Source organism: Telmatherina bonti (assembly GCF_933228915.1).
Source record: "Telmatherina bonti genome assembly, chromosome: 7".
In the NCBI taxonomy this organism is placed as follows: Eukaryota; Metazoa; Chordata; class Actinopteri; order Atheriniformes; family Telmatherinidae; genus Telmatherina; species Telmatherina bonti.
This window is the reverse complement of record NC_136625.1, coordinates 36,729,390-36,748,513: the sequence shown is the minus strand read 5'-3', so window position 1 is coordinate 36,748,513 and position 19,124 is coordinate 36,729,390. Positions and strand designations below refer to the sequence as shown.

Genomic DNA, 19,124 nt, shown 5'->3' with positions numbered 1-19,124 from the left:
ACGCAGCTGGCATCGAACCAGTGTGCAATAAGTAACAAGTGCAAAGTATATATAATCTGCAGTATGTACAGGTATTTTACAGCTGTAGCATGGAGTGTCATCGTATACTGATTGAGTACTATGAGCATTAAATACAGATGGGTATAGGCTTTAAATATACATCCAGTGTTGGCAGAAGCCATTAACACACACACACACGTACTGTATACATACAAAAAGCATATCTATACATACACAAATTTATACACATATATACATTAGGGGCGGGAAAATCTGGATTTTTTTTTTTGCTTCACAATTTTACTTTTTTTTTTTTTTTTTTTTTTTTTTTAAATAATCCATTACAAAATTTTTGTAATTTTTGTTGTTTCTATTGATCTTTTACTTGTCTTCTTGGGTATTATAACAACAGAATGATGGTCTGGCTATTGTCTTGTTTTTCCCAATTGAAATCAAGGGAAATGATGAGCAAGAAAAAAGGTTTTATACATTTTTTTTTAAATATATATAATCTACAAAAATGAGCAATATTGAAGAATTGTGAGAATCGCAATCAAATCGGCACCCAAAAGATAGAAATTGAATTAATCGGGACAAAAGCATTTCGTCACAGCCCTAATATACAGACACATGCATGTACATAAATAGACTTATACAAATTTAGCAATTCCGTTATTAAATGAAATGAAAAATACTTTATTAATCCCAAAGGGAAATTAAATACTGTAGTATATAATAATAACTAGAGGAGGTGTTGTTCCGGAGCCTGATGGCTGCTGGCAGGAATGATCTTCTGTATCTTTCAGTCTTACAGCGGACCTGAAGAAGCCTCTCACTGAACACACTTTGTTGTTTCATCACTGTGTTGTGGAGAGGGTGTGAAGAATCCTCCATCATCTTCATCAGCTTGTGCAGCATTCTTCTTTGGACAATCAGCTCCAGCGGCTCCAGAGTTACTCCAAGCACAGAAGCAGCTTTCTGGATCAGTTTGTTGATTCTATTCAAGTTAATTAAACAGATAATGTAATATTTTTTTAAACGTAATACCATTTACTGTTGATGAAGGATTTGGTAAATGCATACATTCCTCTGTAAAATACTTTTTCAATGCATTAGTCTTAGTTTCAGGTAATAAGTTATTTTCAGCAGAAAGGGGCATGACCTTCACTTCAGTATAAATACACACAGGTGTACCTGCCTCTCGCCCAGTGACTACTGGGAAAGGCTCCAGATTCCCACGACCCTTGGAACAAGCAGGGAAATGTGATGGTAGTTTTATTAAGGTAACATCAGTGTTAGCACCACCACTCTAAAAGGATGGGGTGTGTTTGGAGTTTGCATGTTCTCATCGGGTTCTCCGGGTTCCTCCCATCTGAAGACATGCATGTCAGGTGACTGAAATCTCCCTCAGAGTGAGCGGTTGTTTAGTCTCACTGGGATGGACTGGAGGCCCGGCTGGTTACTGGGATGGAACCAGCTTCCCTGCAGCTGTATAAACCGTCTCTTCGTGATGTTCTCTGTAACCCAGTCAGAAGCTACAAGCCCCTCCCCCGCCATGAGACCGCCTACTGATCTAGATGGAAACCCTGCAGGGTTAACCCCGTCAGGTAAATCAACCCAGGTAAGCCGACAGACATATCTGGAACATGTTCATCTCAGTTCGCCGATTTTTTTTTTTTGTTTACTCCCTTCCCACCCCAAAATATCACCTATGTTACAATACAAAGAATTAATACCATAAAGAACTGGGCTAAGTTCTCCAATAAATCCAGCTATACTAAGAGCTGAGTCTTCAGCTTGCTCCTAAAAGTAGACACGGACTCTGCAGAGTTTGGAGATACAGATTAAACAGATTAATTAAAACCATATAAAGTCTGAAACTGTTGTGAACAAAGAGTAACTGGAAAAAGGGAGTATAACTGAAGTTAAAAGGATTTTTAACGCTCGGAGACGTTTTAGGTCTGAAATGAGGCGACGTGACAAAGCTTCGTGTTTTTAGGATATTTATTGAAGCCACGTGTTGCCAGATAAGCGGATCGGCACTTTATCTCCTCGTTCCGGCTGCAGCCGACATGGATCTGCTCAAAGTACAAAAACAGGCTGATGAACAGCTTCGTGTTCAGAGGTTAAAGCGTTCAGGGTACAAAATAAGCCACATCCCAGCATGCACCGGGGAAAAGATGAGCTCCAGGTGATGGGTCCGCTCCTTTCCTGTTAGCCGGGTGATGACGAGTAAGGGGGGCGGAGCTTTCAGCTGGTTGATCATAAAAAGGAAGGGAATGAAAAATGAAGCGATGGTTTCAGACTGCAGTCTGCACGGCGAACGGGTGGAGAAGGACGACGTGTTTAAACGGAACAGAAGAAGAAACGATGAGGAATCATCGATAGACACCGACGCCTACGGAACTAGAAGGCCACAAATCTTTTATCCAGTTGGAGCGTCTGCAAGCGGATCGCTTTGTTCCACAGATGTGTTGAAGACGGGAGTTTCAGCCGTCAGATCTGAGCCGCCGGGTCGCCCGGCCCGGAAACGGGAGGACACAGTCGCTGTTCGCAACCCGGAGGAGGAGCTGTCAGGAGCAGAGCAGGAAGGAGGGGGAGGATGAGGAGGCAGAAGAGGAGGAAGGCTGAGAGCAGAACCCTGCAGGAGGAGGTGCCGGCACCTCCTCACAGGAACGTCTGAATCCAGAGGAAGACACTGATCTACGGTAGAAAAATAAACGTCCTGAACCAGAACTCTGCAGAATCCGGGTCATCAGACCGTCTTCCTGGCGGTGAGAACTCGGACGATGGAGCCGACTCCTCCCGCTGCCAGAGCCTGAGGAGACGGGAGGGACAAGGAGACGCGTCAGAGTCCGGCGCCATGTTTACTGAAGTTTTACTGACTTTAACACAACGGGCTCAGGACCGCTCTGATCGGGATCAGGACCGCTCTGATCGGGATCAGGACCGCTCTGATCGGGATCAGGATCGCTCTGATCTGGATCAGGATCGCTCTGATCTGGATCAGGAGGGACTACTCTGATCAGGATCAGGACTACTCTGATCTGGATCGGACCGCTCTGATCGGGATCAGGAGGGACTACTCTGATCAGGATCAGGACTACTCTGATCTGGATCGGACCGCTCTGATCGGGATCAGGACCGCTCTGATCGGGATCAGGATCGCTCTGATCTGGATCAGGACCGCTCTGATCTGGATCAGGATGGACCGCTCTGATCCGGATCAGGATGGACCGCTCTGATCTGGATCGGACCGCTCTGATCCGGATCAGGATGGACCGCTCTGATCCGGATCAGGATGGACCGCTCTGATCCGGATCAGGATGGACCGCTCTGATCTGGATTACCTTTTCATGCCACTGCAGCAGAACAGCGCTGCTGTTGTCAGACGGTCTCTCGAAGCCTCTGTAGATGTATTTCATCAGCAGGTCCACTCCAGGTCTGTCCAGGGAGCCCACAGCCTTCTCCATGTCGCTGCTCTTAAAGCTGCTCAGAACCCGGACCACCAGCAGCTCCGCTCGCTCCTGCAGCCGAAACCAGGTCAGGATAGGGTCAGGAGCAGGTCGGGAGCAGGTCGGGATCGGGTCGGGATAGGGTCGGGATCAGGTCGGGATAGGGTCGGGATCAGGTCGGGATCGGGTCGGAATGAGGTCGGGATCAGGTCGGGATCAGGTCAGGATAGGGTCGGGATCAGGTCAGGATAGGGTCGGGATCAGGTCGGGATCGGGTCGGGATCGGGTCGGGATCGGGTCGGAATGAGGTCGGGATCAGGTCGGGATCAGGTCAGGATAGGGTCGGGATCAGGTCAGGATAGGGTCGGGATCAGGTCGGGATCGGGTCGGGATCGGGTCGGGATCGGGTCGGGATCAGGTCAGGATAGGGTCGGGATCAGGTCAGGATCAGGTCGAGATCAGGTCGGGATCAGGTCAGGATAGGGTCGGGATAGGGTCGGGATAGGGTCGGGATCAGGTCAGGATCAGGTCAGGATAGGGTCGGGATCAGGTCAGGATCAGGTCGGGATCGGGTCGGGATCAGGTCGGGATCGGGTCAGGATCGGGTCGGGATAGGGTCGGGATCAGGTCGGGATCGGGTCGGGATCGGGTCAGGATCGGGTCGGAATGAGGTCGGGATCAGGTCAGGATCAGGTCGGGATTGGGTCAGGATCGGGTCGGGATCAGGTCAGGATCAGGTCGAGATCAGGTCAGGATAGGGTCGGGATCAGGTCAGGATCAGGTCGGGATTGGGTCAGGATCGGGTCGGGATCAGGTCGGGATCGGGTCGGGATCGGGTTGGGATCGGGTCGGGATCAGGTCGGGATCAGGTCGAGATCAGGTCAGGATAGGGTCGGGATTAGGTCGGGATCAGGTCAGGATCAGGTCGGGATAGGGTCGGGATCAGGTCGAGATCAGGTCAGGATAGGGTCGGGATTAGGTCGGGATCAGGTCAGGATAGGGTCGGGATTAGGTCGGGATCAGGTCGGGATCAGGTCAGGATAGGGTCGGGATCAGGTCAGGATAGGGTCGGGATTAGGTCAGGATCAGGTCATGATAGGGTCGGGATTAGGTCAGGATCAGGTCAGGATTAGGTCAGGATCAGGTCAGGATAGGGTCGGGATCAGGTCGGGATAGGGTCGGGATCAGGTCAGGATCAGGTCGGGATCAGGTCGGGATCGGGATCAGGTCAGGATAGGGTCGGGATCGGGATCAGGTCGGGATCAGGTCAGGATCAGGTCGGGTCGGGATCAGGTCAGGATCGGGTCGGGATCAGGTCAGGATCAGGTCAGGATCGGGTCGGGATCGGGTCGGGGTTGGGATCGGGTCGGGATCAGGTCAGGATCAGGTCAGGATCAGGTCGGGATCAGGTCAGGATCGGGTCGGGATCAGGTCAGGATCAGGTCAGGATCGGGTCGGGATCAGGTCAGGATAGGGTCGGGATCAGGTCAGGATAGGGTCGGGATCAGGTCGGGATCGGGTCAGGATCGGGTCGGGATCAGGTCGGGATCAGGTCGGGATCGGGTCGGGATCGGGTCGGGATCAGGTCGGGATCAGGTCAGGATCGGGTCGGGATCAGGTCAGGATCGGGTCGGGATCAGGTCAGGATCGGGTCGGGATCAGGTCAGGATCGGGTTGGGATTTTTCCCAATCCAGGTCCCCAGGCCCCCCCGCCCTGCATGCTTTATAGGTAGCTCTACTCTAAAACAGCCAAATGAAATAAAGACTCGTCAACAGGCTCATAAAGAACTCGACGAGAAAGTTCAGTAATCTGACTCAGGTGTTCTGGAGGAGGAAAATGTCTAAAACATGACAAAAATTATGCGCAAAAAAAAGTTTTGTACATTTTTTGGGGGGGGGGGGGGTTAATCTACAAAAATCAGCAATATCGAAGAATTGGTAGAATCGCAATTTAAATTGACTCAGCACCCAAAAAAAATCGGACTCAGCACAAAAGCATATCGTCACAGCCCTAATTGGTACCACTGGCTAAGAGAAATGTTTCACAGTGTATCATTCACAATTTTCACAACGTTGTGGTGGGGAAGGGGGGCCCTTGGAACACTTTGTGACCAGGAACCTGTACACTTTTAACCCGGCCCTGCGTAGAGCACTTCGTTGCATATGTAGTCTGTGCACATCCTAAATATATCTGACGTCTATGGTTACGCGGTGATTAGCAGGAATGTTTTCACTAGGGGTGGGAAAATTGAATCAAAAATCGGAAATCAGGACTTTTTTACTTCACAATTTTAAAATGGATTTTTTTTTTTTTTTTTTTTTTTTTGGTTAATTTTTGTTTTTTCAAATAAATAAATCCATAATAAAATTTTTCTAATTGTTATTGGTTTTATTGATCTTTTTAACTTGTCTTCTTGGCAATTATAGCAGCAAAATGATGGTCTGGCTACTGTGTTGTTTTTTTTGTCATTGAAATGAAGAAAAATGACGAGCAAAAATAAGTTTTATCAGTTTTTTTGTTTTTAATCTACAAAAATCAGCAATATCGGAGAATTGTGAGAATCGCAACTTAAATCAAATCGGCACCCAAAAAAATCGGAATTGAAAAAAAGCGTATCATCACAGCCCTAGTTTTCACAGTGTATTATTCACAATTTTCACAATGTCGCGGTGGGGAAGGGGGCCCCTGGAACACTTTGGGCTCAGGGACCTGTGCACTTTTTACCCGGCCCTGCCTCTGAAACGTTGCTTATTATCGGTGTGAACATCAGTCATAGTTGGTTTTAATAAACATGTTGAAGATGGAAAAGACCTGATCTATGGATACCTTGGCATTCTGGTTCTTGCTGTTGATTGGAGGGTTCTTCAACACGGCTTGGAGAGCTCCATTCATGTTTCCCCTGGAAAACATCGGTCAAGGAACCATCCAGAGAGAAGATGGAGCAGTTCTCCACTTTCATTATCATCCACATTATTAGTTCTTGATGGCAGTGAGCTGGATTCATTCTTTAAGTATGAATTTTATGGCTAAAAATAGCATAATGTCTGAAACAAGAACTTTTAGGTGTGTTAGGGTTAGAAACCCGGAAGTAAAACTTTGCATGATTCTTTCTGGAAATGAGGCGTAAACAACACGTTTTTTTTCTTACTTTAAATGATCAAACTAAAGAATCATAGCAGCTTACACAAGTCAGAAGAGTTTAGAGGAATAACTTGACCATGTGAGAGGAGTTTAGAGGATACTGTCTGAGGAGAGAGTCCACCTCCGCCTCGTCGGGACCTCCCTGGTTTTCTCCTCCATCTTCTTCATCCACAAACTTGTTTTCGTCGTATTCATCTACGTCTACTTTCCTGAACCGATCCGAAACCGTGTTTTTAGACATTCTGGGTGATTCCAGCAGATAAAGTTGGAGGAAAATAGAAATAAAAAGAGCAGGAACCCCCAGAACACTACTTCCTCATTTCCTCTCTTCTTCTTCTGCTTCCATCTGCTCGTCAGGCGCATAGACATGTACATACATAGATAAATGGGTCTCCGCTTTCGAGTCTTGCTGCAGAATCAACGTAGTTTCCCCACAAAACTGTTTTCTGTGGAACAACGCGTATGTATTACACACAAAACACATTTCTACATAACTGGTTTATAAATAATGTTAACACAGTGAATAATCTACTAAATGCAAATGATAAATTTTACTCCTTCGAGGTATTGATGGAAAAATCTGACATTGATGCTTCACAAAGAGAGTTTTACATGGTAGCATAATTACCTCCACCATGGAGGTTATGTATTTACCATCTTTATCTGTTTGTGTTCAATATAACTTAAAAAGTTATGGACATATTTTCATAAAATTTTCAGAACTTGTTGGAAACGTGAAAAGGAAGAACTGATTTAATTTTGGTGATGATCCAGGATCACCGTTTGGATCCTGGAACTTTTTAAAGGCCTTGACGAAGGTTTGCGTTCTCCAGGTGTTTTTCTGGGTAACTTCTGAATCGCACAGTTTTGACACAATACCTTATTTTCAGACTTTGTACAACTGTATCTCTATATTGATAAATTAATAAATGTAAATAAAAGAAAGAGTCAAGCGTATTAAAGAGAAAGCAGCAACTATTTCTGTATTTTGTTCAGCATACGGTTGCAAGAACCGGCGAAATATTGAAAGCAGATTGTGTGGAATTACATTTCACAAGGTTGAATAATTATTTATTTGACCAGATAAAAATAGATAGATAAATCCCAATGCATCAATAAACAATCAAACATGTTAGTATCAAATTAATTTAGGCTGTGTTCAGATCAAACGCGTTTGAGCGTCAAGTTTACATGCATTACATTACATTATACATTTGTTTATATTGTAGCTACCTTATGTCTTTAGCATTAGAAAAAATATTTTAGCATAAAAGCACGTTTTTTTTTAAAAAAAATGTTTTACAGTGATCTGTATCAGAACAATATCTCTACCCTTTGTAACAAACCAAACTGTGAGAAAAATCAGGTAAAATGTGTGAAGTTATTGTTGTGGTTGGACCTACACTTTCCAAATAAATGCACTTGAAGCGCATAGAGACCCATCCAAGATGGCGGCGCGATGAGACGTCAGCTCGTACAGACAGCGTGAAACAATGCGGGTCTATGTAAAAGATTTCTATGGTCAGGCTGGTTTCCATGTCAACAGAAATAGCGCCCTCTGTGGAGTGGATGGAAAATTACATCACATCCGCCGCCTCAACTTTTACTGCAGTTTGACCTCCGTCTGTTCAACTTATTAATTAGGGGAAGAGTTTTTATTTATTACTGAAAATACACTAAATAAACATATTGTAAATATATATACAGTTGTGCTCATATCTATTCATCCCCTTTCATTAAAGAAAAGGATGAATTTACAGTCACTCAAATAACTGGAGACTTAAAAAAGGAACAATAACTAAAAATTTGCACAAATATAATTTAGTAATATAAGACACTGTTTTTCATTTAATTGAGTTGAAGAAAGAAAGAAAAAACAAACAAACACATAGGTCCTGGACAAATTAGAGCTTTTTCTGTTGATCAGTGGGACAGAAATTACTTCAGTCAATTTCAGTTTATTTTACAGGCAGCTGTTTTTTTTCCTTCTTTAATGAAAGGATATGAATAAATATGAACACAACTGTATATATTTTACTTTTGGAGGTTAAGTTTTTGGGGTTTGTTGTTTGTAGGAAACCTTTGTGCCATAATGGTACATATGTGAAAAACCGACTGAATAAACAAACAAAAATTAATAATAAAAAAAAAACAAAAAAAAAAAACGTGTTATATATTCAGCACATTCAACAAGTTACAATATGTATGTTTTGTAAGTATTGTAAAATAAGGTTTTTTAAGGGTTTCATGTCTTGTACAGTTGTACAAGGTTTGTGCTCTCAGAGTTTTTTTCTAGTTTATATATAAAAGTTTTTTTAATGGCTCGCCATGAGACGGTTTAACAATCTGGTTTAACTGAAAATGAAAAGTTCCTGTTGACAATAGAAACAACAAAAAGAAATCTATTTCCTGAAGCGCGGAGTCCATCAAGGGTCCCGGGAAGCTGCAGTCTATCCCAGTAATCATCAAGCAGGAGGCAGGTACACCTGGACTGGTCACCAGTTCTTCACAGGACCACAAAAACAAACCAAATCATTCTTTTAAAGAACACTATCAGAAGAAACTGGTTTTCATTCTGTTGCTGAAACATTTTCTAAGCATGTTTTAAACGTGAACAAACTTTATTAGTAAATCAAAGTTAAACAAAAATGAATAAAACTCGTAATACATTGATGGTGTATCGTTACAGTTGTGCTCATATTTATTCATCCTCTTTCATTAAAGAAGGAAACAAACAGCTGCCTGTAAAATAAGCTGAAACTGACTAAAGTAATAATAAATAAAAATTTGATGAAAATCATGACATTATTTTCTAATTCTGGTTCAATAGAAATATTTCATTTAAAAAGCAAACAAATAAGATAATTTATTACATATTCCATCAGTTATAAACTAATATTTAGTAGAACAATCCTTTAATGTTTCCGCTCCAGTCAGGTGTTTTCTGCTCCTCTCAGTCAGACTTCTGCACCTGTTGACAGGTATTTTGTCCCACTGTTCAACAGAAAAGTCTCTCATTTGTCCAGGACATATTTCTTTGTTTGTTTCTTTCTTTCTTTCTTTCACTCAATTAAATGAAAAAACAGTGTCTTATATTACTAAATGATATTTTTGCAAATTTTTAGTTATTGTTCCTTTTTTAAGTCTCCAGTTATTTGAGTGACTGTTGTACATTCAGCCTTTTCTTGAATGAAAGGGGATGAAGACATATGAGCACAGCTGTATCTGATGAAAGAGACGTTAAATCTGTAACTAATGTAGATTCATATGAATTATATGAAGAACTTAAAACAAAGCTGGAAAAGATGTTTAAAGTCGTGAACGGTTAATATTTCACAGAAGATGTTTATAAAGAGAATATTTAGCATTTCTTTGTGCTTCATGGTGAGAAATTCTCATTTTAATATTCCTGAACACATCAGCTGCTGCTCAGGAAAAGATCCTGAAAGTGCTGCCGTCGAGCGGCGACACCATCCGCCTGACTGAACCCGGCGAGTGGAGAGGCCGCCGCTTGTTCCTCCAGATGACCGTGCAGACTCGGGAAACCATCAGGATGCAAGCCAACACCAGCAGCACGACTGGAAGGACCAGAGAGCAAAATCAGTTTCTGCTTCCAAACCACAGGATTTTATATCTACTGCAACACATCATGTTGTTTCCTGTCAGGCTTTTTATTCATCACGTCACAGCTTAAGGAGAAAAACCTGTTTTTACTCCTAAAGACGTGATGTCTGAGTAATTGGATTAGATTTTGGTTTATTTAAACGTAAAAAGCAAAAAGGAAAAAAAAAAGCCAAAACAAAATTTAGCAATATAAAAAGTCTTTCATTAAAATAAGTAAGTCTTCACCATATGAAGACTTCAGACACCATCCAGGCCAAAAGCAACACTGTTGCCATAGCAACAGAGATTTTGCAATATTAATTCATGGGACAATGTGAACGGCAGCATGTTTCCTTTACTGCAGTCCAGGTGTCTCCGCAGCTTCCGCAGAGTCCTTCCTTTGCTGTACATTTTCCATTTTGAGCCCCCCCCCCACCCTGTGTGAGCACGTTTTGTGTTGGAATATTAATTGTTTACTGTGGCACTACAAGTATTTCATAGTTCTGCAGTTACGCCATGTGTGACCATTATTATTAATGATGCATGATACTGGAACTACTGGATTATCCAACATGCTGATAGTTTCAAGACAACTGACTGGTCAGAAGCTGCTGCTGAAGTCCATCTCTTTCCCAGAACATAACCGTCTCCAGAGTTACCACTGTAACAGCGTCAGAGTATGGAAAACCAAGGGTTAACCCCGAAGTTACCTCAATAGGAGAAAAAAAAAAGTTTGGTCTCTGATCAGCTGCTTGTGAGGAGAAACATCTGATCCGAGGTGGAACAGCTGATCAGCAGATCAGAGCAGCGCCGGGATGTGGTGGAACCAAGCGGCAGTTAAAAGTGAAGCCTATGTGGAAGTGCATACAACTGCAGTTCCCCCTTCATCCACTAGGGGCTGCAAAACAGAGTAAATCCCCATAGACTCCCATGTTAAACAGACCAACTTCACAGCAGAAATAAACATGTTTACAGCAGAAATAAACATGTTTACAGCAGGAATAAACATGTTTACAGCCTGGTACAAAAATTCATTTTAGGTTTAATAGGTCAGGTTTACCTTCATGACAACTGTGGGGGGAGTGACGTTTTTCCTAAGTCGCCCGTTTAAAAGTAATTTAATCTCGAAGTTCTGCAAATTTAGGGGCGTGTCCTTTTGATTGACAGGTACCCGATATCCTGCTTCAAGTCAGAAGAACGTAGAACAACCGCGGTTTTTAGCCGGTTAACAACATGACTTAGCTATAGTCCGCTTACCTCCGTTAGCTGGTTAGCTCCTGTTATCTCTGCGTTAGCTCGGTTAGCTCTTAGCTACAGAAAGCTCGGAGTTCACTAGATGTCAATCATCCACCATGACGCTCACAGCTCCCCTCTCAGCTCCACCTCTTTGCCCATATTTGTATTTTCCAGGAGAGACGACACACATGCCCCTGCCAAGATGGCGATGGTAGGAACCGCCCACCGAGCTTCAATTCAGCTCTTCAGAAACCTACGGGTGACGTCACGGAGGCTCCGCCCATCTTTTATATACAGTCTATGGGTGGAACGGAGGCTCTCGTGTTCAACAAGTTGTTGACTCCATGACACCAAGACTTAGGACAGTTCAGGAGGAAAAAGGGAGTCCAGTCTAGAACTGGAAGTGTCTGTTAACTCACCAGTAAAGATAGAATTGGGAGTCGGATCATCTGGGTTAAAATGTTTGTAGAGAACTCCAACCAGAGCGACGATCACCATGGGGTAGACTGTCAGGATGTTCCTCACCCAGCGGTCCAGAACCCAGTTTTCCAGAATGAACCTGGACGGAGACAAAGCAAAGCAAACGTCAAGAGAAAGGAGAAACACACAAAAACAACCATTTTCCTTCCATTCATCTAAAACTCCTGAAAGAAACCCGAAACAAGCAGAGGGAGGGGAGAGAGATGCCGGACCTTACCATCCCACCACCTCGGCAAACAGGATGCACAGGCAGGCGGTGGCCGCGGTGCTCTTCTCAACCCCCCACAGATGCAGAACCAAGCAGAAGTTGATCAGAGAGGCGATGGAGGTCCATGTGGCGTAGACCGTCAATCCGTTCTGGACCTGATGGAAGCACACGGTGTGTGGTTACACAGACCGGACGGAGGCCATGTTCCTGACCGCACAGCAACCTACCAGGATCCTGAGACCTGCCAGAGTCTTACGGTGATACGTCTGCAACCACAGCCCATAATAATCTGTTGCATAGCAACAGACGAACAAAGCGCCATAGTTGGACATCACAATGAGGATCAACACAACCAGAGCGGCGAGCATCAACCTGCAAACCAGAGCAAACAGGAGGGTGTTGGTGTGTTGGGCTGAAGCTCCGTTTCATCCTCACTGCCTGGTTCAGATCTCCTTCCACTCACAGACACCAGTAACCTAACCAGTTAACCAGCGTTCCCAGTGTTGTCTGCAGAAGACTTACTCCCTGTCCCACAGCAGGAGCCAGGTCATGTTGGTGATCATGCTGAGCAGCCAGCAGCAGTAGAAGGCGTACGGCAGCAGACACTGAGCCCAGGATCTGTTCAGAGACAGGAATCAGTTCAGGCGGCTCCACTTTAGCGTAGCGGTTCCGGTCCACTTACCCTCTGCAGATAAAGGTGGTGATGAAAATGACCATCAGGGTCAGCCAGGTGTAGATAACACCCCAGATGGAGAAGGTCCAACCAGCTGGAGTGATGTCCGTCTCGTACCGGGCTGAAACATTGCCGATACTGGAGTGGAAAGGACCTGGAAGTCAGGAACATTAAGAATTAGCACCACCTTGTAGAAAAAAAGGTTCTGGTTTTTTTATCTGGGTGGTTTTCTCTGGATTCTCCAGCTCCACCTTCACGTTGAACACCTCCTGGGTGGGACTGCTTCTCGGCCCGCAGGGTTCATACCAAAGACGATAGCAGCCGTAAGCCTCGCTATCCAGTCAACGGTGGCCAAATCACGATAAACGCTTCATTACATTTGTCCCAGAAGGATGTTGTGATGATGTCACAGTCTTGTTCTGGAGAGCAACGTCAGGAATGAGCCTTTCCTGTGGAAAAGTCTGCAGAACAGACGGAACTTTCCACCACAGAAAATACGACATCATGGTACCGAAGATCTCAGTAGAGTCTGCGCTGTCATTTCTCCACTCCTCGAGCTAAAATCCTGCAGGTTTTCAGCCTACCCCTGCTCCAACAACCCTGACTCAAAGTAACGAGTCTTTCTGCAGAACATCATCGGCTGTTGGTGCCATTTCATTTAATGGTGTTGAAACAGGAAACTTTGAAAACTGCAGGACAGCAACCCTTGAGAGCCTACTCTGGATGCTACTGTGTTGGATTTTCAGTCAGTTAGGTTGGGTGAGAGGTAGCTCTCTAACATGCTTCATGAAGTCTTAGCGGATACGACCCTGGAGGTTACTGTGTGCCAGCTATGATGAGGTGTGCACGCTCGCTCGTGATCCCAATGTGCCTTGACGGCCAGGACCCCTGGCCGCTATGTGTGTTTGTATGTTTAAAGTGTGGCAGGGCGTCCCACCATTACACTTCGCCATTGAGTTGTGTTGGTAGGGTGTTGGGCGTAACTGGAGGTGCAGTCCGAGTGTTATGTCTCTGGGTTAATATGTTCAAATGGGGTTGGGGGGTTGGGGGTGGGGTGTTGGAGATGGGTCAGAGGTGTGTGTTAGAGGCGCATGGGAGGCTTGGATCAGTTCTGTTCTAGTCTTTTCTCTGTGTGTGAAGCCAAGTTCTTCCATTCCTTGTGACTCAGAAAGCGTTAGTCTGGTTCCATTACTTTGGTTTTGTGAGTTTTACTTTAAGGGGGCATATTTGGGGATTTGAGGTTTGAGGGGAGGGGGGATGTTAGTTAGGTTTAGGCATCAGAGTGGGAGTGGTTAGGGTTAGTGTAAAGCGCAGGAGAGGGGTTAGGAAGGAGGGGGGAGGAGCATGGGGGAGTGTTGGTTAGGTTTAGGCATCAGAGTGGGAGTGGTTAGTGTTAGTGTAAATAATCGGAGGGGGGTTAGGGTTAGGTGTCCAGTTGAACTCCAAGGTTCTTGTATTCCTCCACTCAGAGGTAAACGGTGCTTTGTTTACTGTTGTTCCTCCTGAAGTCATTCATCATCTGTTGTCTTGATTGGGTGTTTAACTGTAATTGGGGACTGAAAGGTATTCACTTGCTTATCGAGTTTGGGAAATAACTGTCTGCATCTCATAGAGATGCTAAGACAATGTTGTCATTTGGTGACGAGCCCTATATAAGCAACTGGCTTTCTCCTGAAGAGAGGCCTTCCCCTTGTCCATTCTAAATCTATGTCAGTCTGTAATAAATGTAGTCTAATTGCAATCAGCTGCTGCCTCCTTTCTATAGCACCGATAGCACAGAATATTCCACACCAGATGTCACTGTTTACCAGGTGTTTGTTTACCAGATGTATCATTGTTTACCATTGTTTGACCATGGATCAACTCTAACTTCCACAGGTTCAGATGGTTGGGAACAAGGCGGGATGTTTTCCACAGAACTGTTCTGTTGGAAAGGTGCTGAAGAACCCAACATAAATCCCCGGCAGGTTTTCAGAAGCCTGGGGCTCGCACTGTTATGGGCCTTCAGTCTTTTTTCAGTCAGTTTCCTCACCTGACTGCAGGAGACAGACAGGCTAGAGGTGGATGCAGACGAGGTCTCTGGATGTTTGGCACCAGATGGAAAGAGGCTGTTAAGGTCCATGACTGATGGAGTGGAGGACAGATTGAATTCATCTGTCCACATTCTTTCTTTTAAGGTCTTGTGTCCTGTATTTCACGGTAGCTCGACAGAAAAGAGGGTCACAGAGAGAGCAGGGTTCATGTAGCTGCCGGCCTCGGGTCAGGACTAAAACCTGCGCCAGCTGCATGCTCCTCATGAGGTCAGAGGTAGACCAGCTGAGCTAAATGCTGCTCCCACAATCATTTTTAAATGTGCTTTTGTCCACATGAAAGAAAAAATGTGGACAAAAGGAGAGATTTAGATAACGTCGGCTCTCTGAAACGTCATTATTTCATCTGCATGACACAAGCTGCCAGAAAACAAAAGCATATTTGTGTAAAATCTACTAATTTGAGAAAGTTGCTTAAAACAAACAAACTAGAAAAGGAAAAAGTTAACAATCTCTCCCACGCTGACTCAAGACATCCAGCCTGAGTTCAGTCCAGGTCCTCCTGTTTCCTCTTCCATCCACCTGGTTGGGGCTTTCCATGTATGCCGTACCTGTTGCTATCTCCCATCCCGATACCATGTTTAGTGTTCCCCACCCCTGGTTCTCAAGGTCCCTAATTCTGCAGATATTTGATTAATCCCTGATGCAAATGGGTCTCTGACAAACTGCACAAGTCTGCTACGGAACCACTAACTGGACTGAGATGTGCAGCAGTCGGGAATGGCTGAAAGTCTGCAGGATAGTTCGGGATTCCTGCAATATGCTCGTCTTTAAACATCCATTCAACCTTTTTCCTCCTGTTCCAGTGTTTCTGTATTTGGGTCGCTCTCCAACTACAAGCAAGCTTGGTCAGGAAAATGTGTGGATTTAATATTTTTACAAATACTTGAATATATTTTACTTCTCCATTATATGTAGGAACATTTTCAGATGGTGCTTGAGATGAATCTACATAATTTTTATTTATTTAGAGGGAAGTGTCGTTTCCATTACTTCAAAAATGAGTCATTAAAAGAAAAATAGAACAACTTACACAACCCCTGTTTTTGGAACATTTCACTTGTTTCATACTTCATACAATGCATCCGACCGAATGTATGATTGTATTTTAAAGTTAACGTTTTCTCATTGTTCTTTTTGTGTTTTTAACTGGCTGTAATAGCACACTAACATCAGGTATATTATTTGGTATTAAATATTCTCAAAACACACAATATGTTATGTTTCTTACTATTTGTATTCAAATGAAATATGAGCTGTTGGAAAGGACGAGCAATAATCATAAAGATTTACTTGATTTTTTCCCAGTTTCTCTCCCGTCCCTGCTGTCCTGTCATGTGCTGCTTTGTCACATAAAACTTCCTGCGCTTGCAAAAATTACGTTAGAAAAATAAAATCCCAAATGTTACATTTAGTTGTATATGGTGGAAATGACAGTCACCCCAAGGGACATAAAATAGTAATATATCTGACAAACATGTCATAAATTGAATGAAAATAAAGAATTTGTGTGTTTCGTCAGAAAAGTTACTATTAGATCAAATGGAACACAGTAATATGGATGATTGATTATCAAAACTATGGACAAAGGATATATAGTACTAACATTCATCTTTTATATCATACAAACAATCTACTAACTAATCTACAATTTATTCTGAAACAATCTTTTTGGGTATCATGTAAGCAGGGCGCTGCCAGGACTATGAAACGCCAGAGACCTCGCCACTTCATCACAAATTTTAGATTTTTGTTTGTGCTTCAAGCTGATAAAAATGCTTTTCATGGGAATAATAAAGATCTACGGCTGTGTTTATTTAACCCTTTATGGGGTAAGTGACTGTTTTTTAACACTTTGTTTTCTTTCATACTCAGCATGAAACTTTTTTTTTTTTTTGTTAATGTAACAACAGAATGGAGGTCTTGGTTTTAGGTTAAAATGTCTAATTCGAAGGTATTTCATTGAGTTCCCTATAAAGGGTTAAATCATAGTGCATACATCTAACGAGGTTATTTTAATATAAATGGTTTATCAGTTTATATTACTGCTATATATTTTCTTTTTGGCCCACTATCAAGTCGTGGGGCCCTTAGAACCTTCCTAACTTCCCCCCATATGGCGCCTCTGCATGTAAGTGGCAAAAGTGACAAATTACTTTTTGTTTTTCTTATTTCTGCAAGGAACAGAAATTCTCAGAAAGCTGGAGGATCCCTCTTTTACATTCCAGCTGAGAAGCAGTGAGTCAGAAACACACTGCTGAAGGAAAAGTCCGTCCAGATGTGGACACACCCTGGTTTCCCACATTCCAACTTTTCAGAGGATCCACAGAAACTTCAGCAGCTGCTGAAAACTTTTGGAATAAGTCTTCAACAGAACAATGTCCTGACCTCTTCACCTTTATCACTAAAACACAACAAAACACCGAAACAAAACCAGTTCTCACGGTCTGGAAACGAAACTACACGAAACCGTAGTTCACTGGGAGTCTCCCAGTTACAGTAGCTGACTGACCAGTACAGAAACCAGTTGAGAACCCGATAAAACCAGCACAGAACCCAATAAAACCAGCACAGAAACCCAATAAAACCAGCACAGAACCCAGTGAGACCAGAATCCTCGCGTGAGACTGAGAAGGAAACGCGACATGTTTTGTGGGTCTGGTAAACAGAGAGATCCGGTTCGGGGTCTCCGACCACCTGGTCCGTGAACTCACCTCTCCCCGCTCCGGCCAACGCGTTGACCACCAACACGGCCACGTACACCACGCAGCACGCGCCGATGACGAAGACTCTGCCCAGGTGGTTGTCCTTCATCCTGTCTGATGGCTGCAGAGCTGCTGTCAGAGCAAAACAAGCAGGGCGGACACGGTGGTGCCTTCACGGGCTCTGTGTAAAAACCTGCTGCGTGGTGCCTTCACGGGCTCTGTGTAAAAACCTGCTGCGTGGTGCCTTCACGGGCTCTGTGTAAAAACCTGCTGCGTGGTGCCTTCACGGGCTCTGTGTAAAAACCTGCTGCGTGGTGCCTTCACGGGCTCTGTGAAAACCTGTAAAGCAGCTCTGGAGCTTATTAAAATGTGCATAAATGAACTTCAGCAGTGGGATATAATGATACCATTAGTTTTTGCTTCTTCTTCTCAACGTCTGTAATTTTTTCCCTGTAAAGGCAAATCCCAGTTGGAAAGGGTGCATTTATATCTTCATCACAGGTTCAATATGAAACATGAACAAAACTTATTAAGATAAATATATGAAATAAAAGCTTAAAACTTAATAAATTAGTTAATAAATTAGAAATAAAATAAGATTATCAGACTAAAGATAAATGTAAGATTATTTAAATGGATACATTTAATATAATGACCTACATAGTACTAAATGAATTAGTATGCTAATATGTAAGGCTTAAAAACATCCATAAACCAGTAAAATATGCAAACATAATCCTGACATTTGATGGACTACTGTGATCATGTGACCCTGAGAATCGTCTTGTTTCATACCAGCACAGTGGCATTACAGTGTTTTCTAGGATATCCTTGTTACTTATTCTGTTTGCTTCACTGGGTGGTCCAGTGACATTCACACTGGAAGAGGACCACACCAGTCAGCTTGGTTTTCTTGGTACCAGTTTGCTTGTGTGGAGCTGCGTTGGCTGCTGGAAGAAACGGCAAGACAAAATATTATTTCTCAACTTTTACTATTTATGTGTGTCTTGCAAATTATTGCTTGGCCAAGGTTCAGATGTAGATACGTGATGCCACATTATCTCAAGTGAACAAAGAGCAATAAGTTGCCAAATCAGTGCAGACCCGGCGCTATGGGCGGGCTCTATTGGAGAAAGACCCGCCCATTCACACATCAGGCTCCGCCCATTCTTGAACTACCCTTTTATTTTTCATTTATATATTCTTGAATATCATTATTTATTAAACAGCTACTTTACAATTATATTAAATTATAATTAATTTAAATTATCTTAAAAATAATTGTAACTTATTTAAAATTGAATAATTAATTCAAATTAAATTATATATAAAAAAAACAATTATAATTTATTTGACAAAACTTCTGTCCGATATTTAAAAAACATATATGAGTGTCTGAAAACTATAATAAATTATAATATTATTATGTTCCTACAAGTTTATCAGCTTGTAAGGCTGGCCACCGGCCCCTGAGGACCGGATCTGCAGATCCACATCCTAAGGTGTGACACATGAACCATCTGCTGTTCTGT

At 43.4% G+C, this 19,124-nt stretch overlaps 2 protein-coding genes across 2 annotated transcripts; both read right to left on the bottom strand.

Annotated features, from left to right (window-relative positions):
• Positions 1-2,018: 2,018 nt before the first annotated feature.
• LOC306758244 (actin-related protein 2/3 complex subunit 5-like) lies at positions 2,019-6,923 on the bottom strand. The gene is made up of 4 exons (XM_079243493.1): positions 6,699-6,923; positions 6,283-6,355; positions 3,351-3,527; positions 2,019-2,818 (listed from the first exon to the last, which is right to left on the bottom strand). Exons 1-4 carry the CDS (start codon positions 6,836-6,838, stop codon positions 2,756-2,758), a joined length of 453 nt encoding a protein of 150 aa, XP_079099619.1. The 5' UTR covers positions 6,839-6,923; the 3' UTR covers positions 2,019-2,755.
• A 1,553-nt stretch (positions 6,924-8,476) lies between these two features.
• On the bottom strand, positions 8,477-17,780 carry LOC306758283 (uncharacterized protein). The gene is made up of 7 exons (XM_079243564.1): positions 17,602-17,780; positions 12,807-12,951; positions 12,647-12,742; positions 12,352-12,496; positions 12,134-12,279; positions 11,856-11,995; positions 8,477-10,175 (listed from the first exon to the last, which is right to left on the bottom strand). The coding sequence occupies exons 1-7, from the start codon at positions 17,699-17,701 to the stop codon at positions 10,027-10,029; spliced, it is 921 nt and encodes a 306-aa protein (XP_079099690.1). The 5' UTR covers positions 17,702-17,780; the 3' UTR covers positions 8,477-10,026.
• Positions 17,781-19,124: the final 1,344 nt, after the last annotated feature.

Bases quoted from the DNA above. Each gene is read 5' to 3' on its own strand.
- LOC306758283 (XM_079243564.1), bottom strand. From the start codon at position 17,701: ATGAAGGACAACCACCTGGGCAGAGTCTTCGTCATCGGCGCGTGCTGC. The intron at 12,280-12,351 runs GTAGGTTGCTGT...TGCTTCCATCAG, and splicing joins TGGCAGGTCTCAGGATCCTG to GTCCAGAACGGATTGACGGT. The intron at 11,996-12,133 runs GTAAGGTCCGGC...GTCTCCGTCCAG, and splicing joins TTTGCCGAGGTGGTGGGATG to GTTCATTCTGGAAAACTGGG.
- LOC306758244 (XM_079243493.1), bottom strand. From the start codon at position 6,838: ATGTCTAAAAACACGGTTTCGGATCGGTTCAGGAAAGTAGACGTAGAT. The intron at 6,356-6,698 runs GTATCCTCTAAA...GATGTTTTCCAG, and splicing joins GTGGACTCTCTCCTCAGACA to GGGAAACATGAATGGAGCTC. The intron at 2,819-3,350 runs GTAATCCAGATC...CCGTCTCCTCAG, and splicing joins TGCTGCAGTGGCATGAAAAG to GCTCTGGCAGCGGGAGGAGT.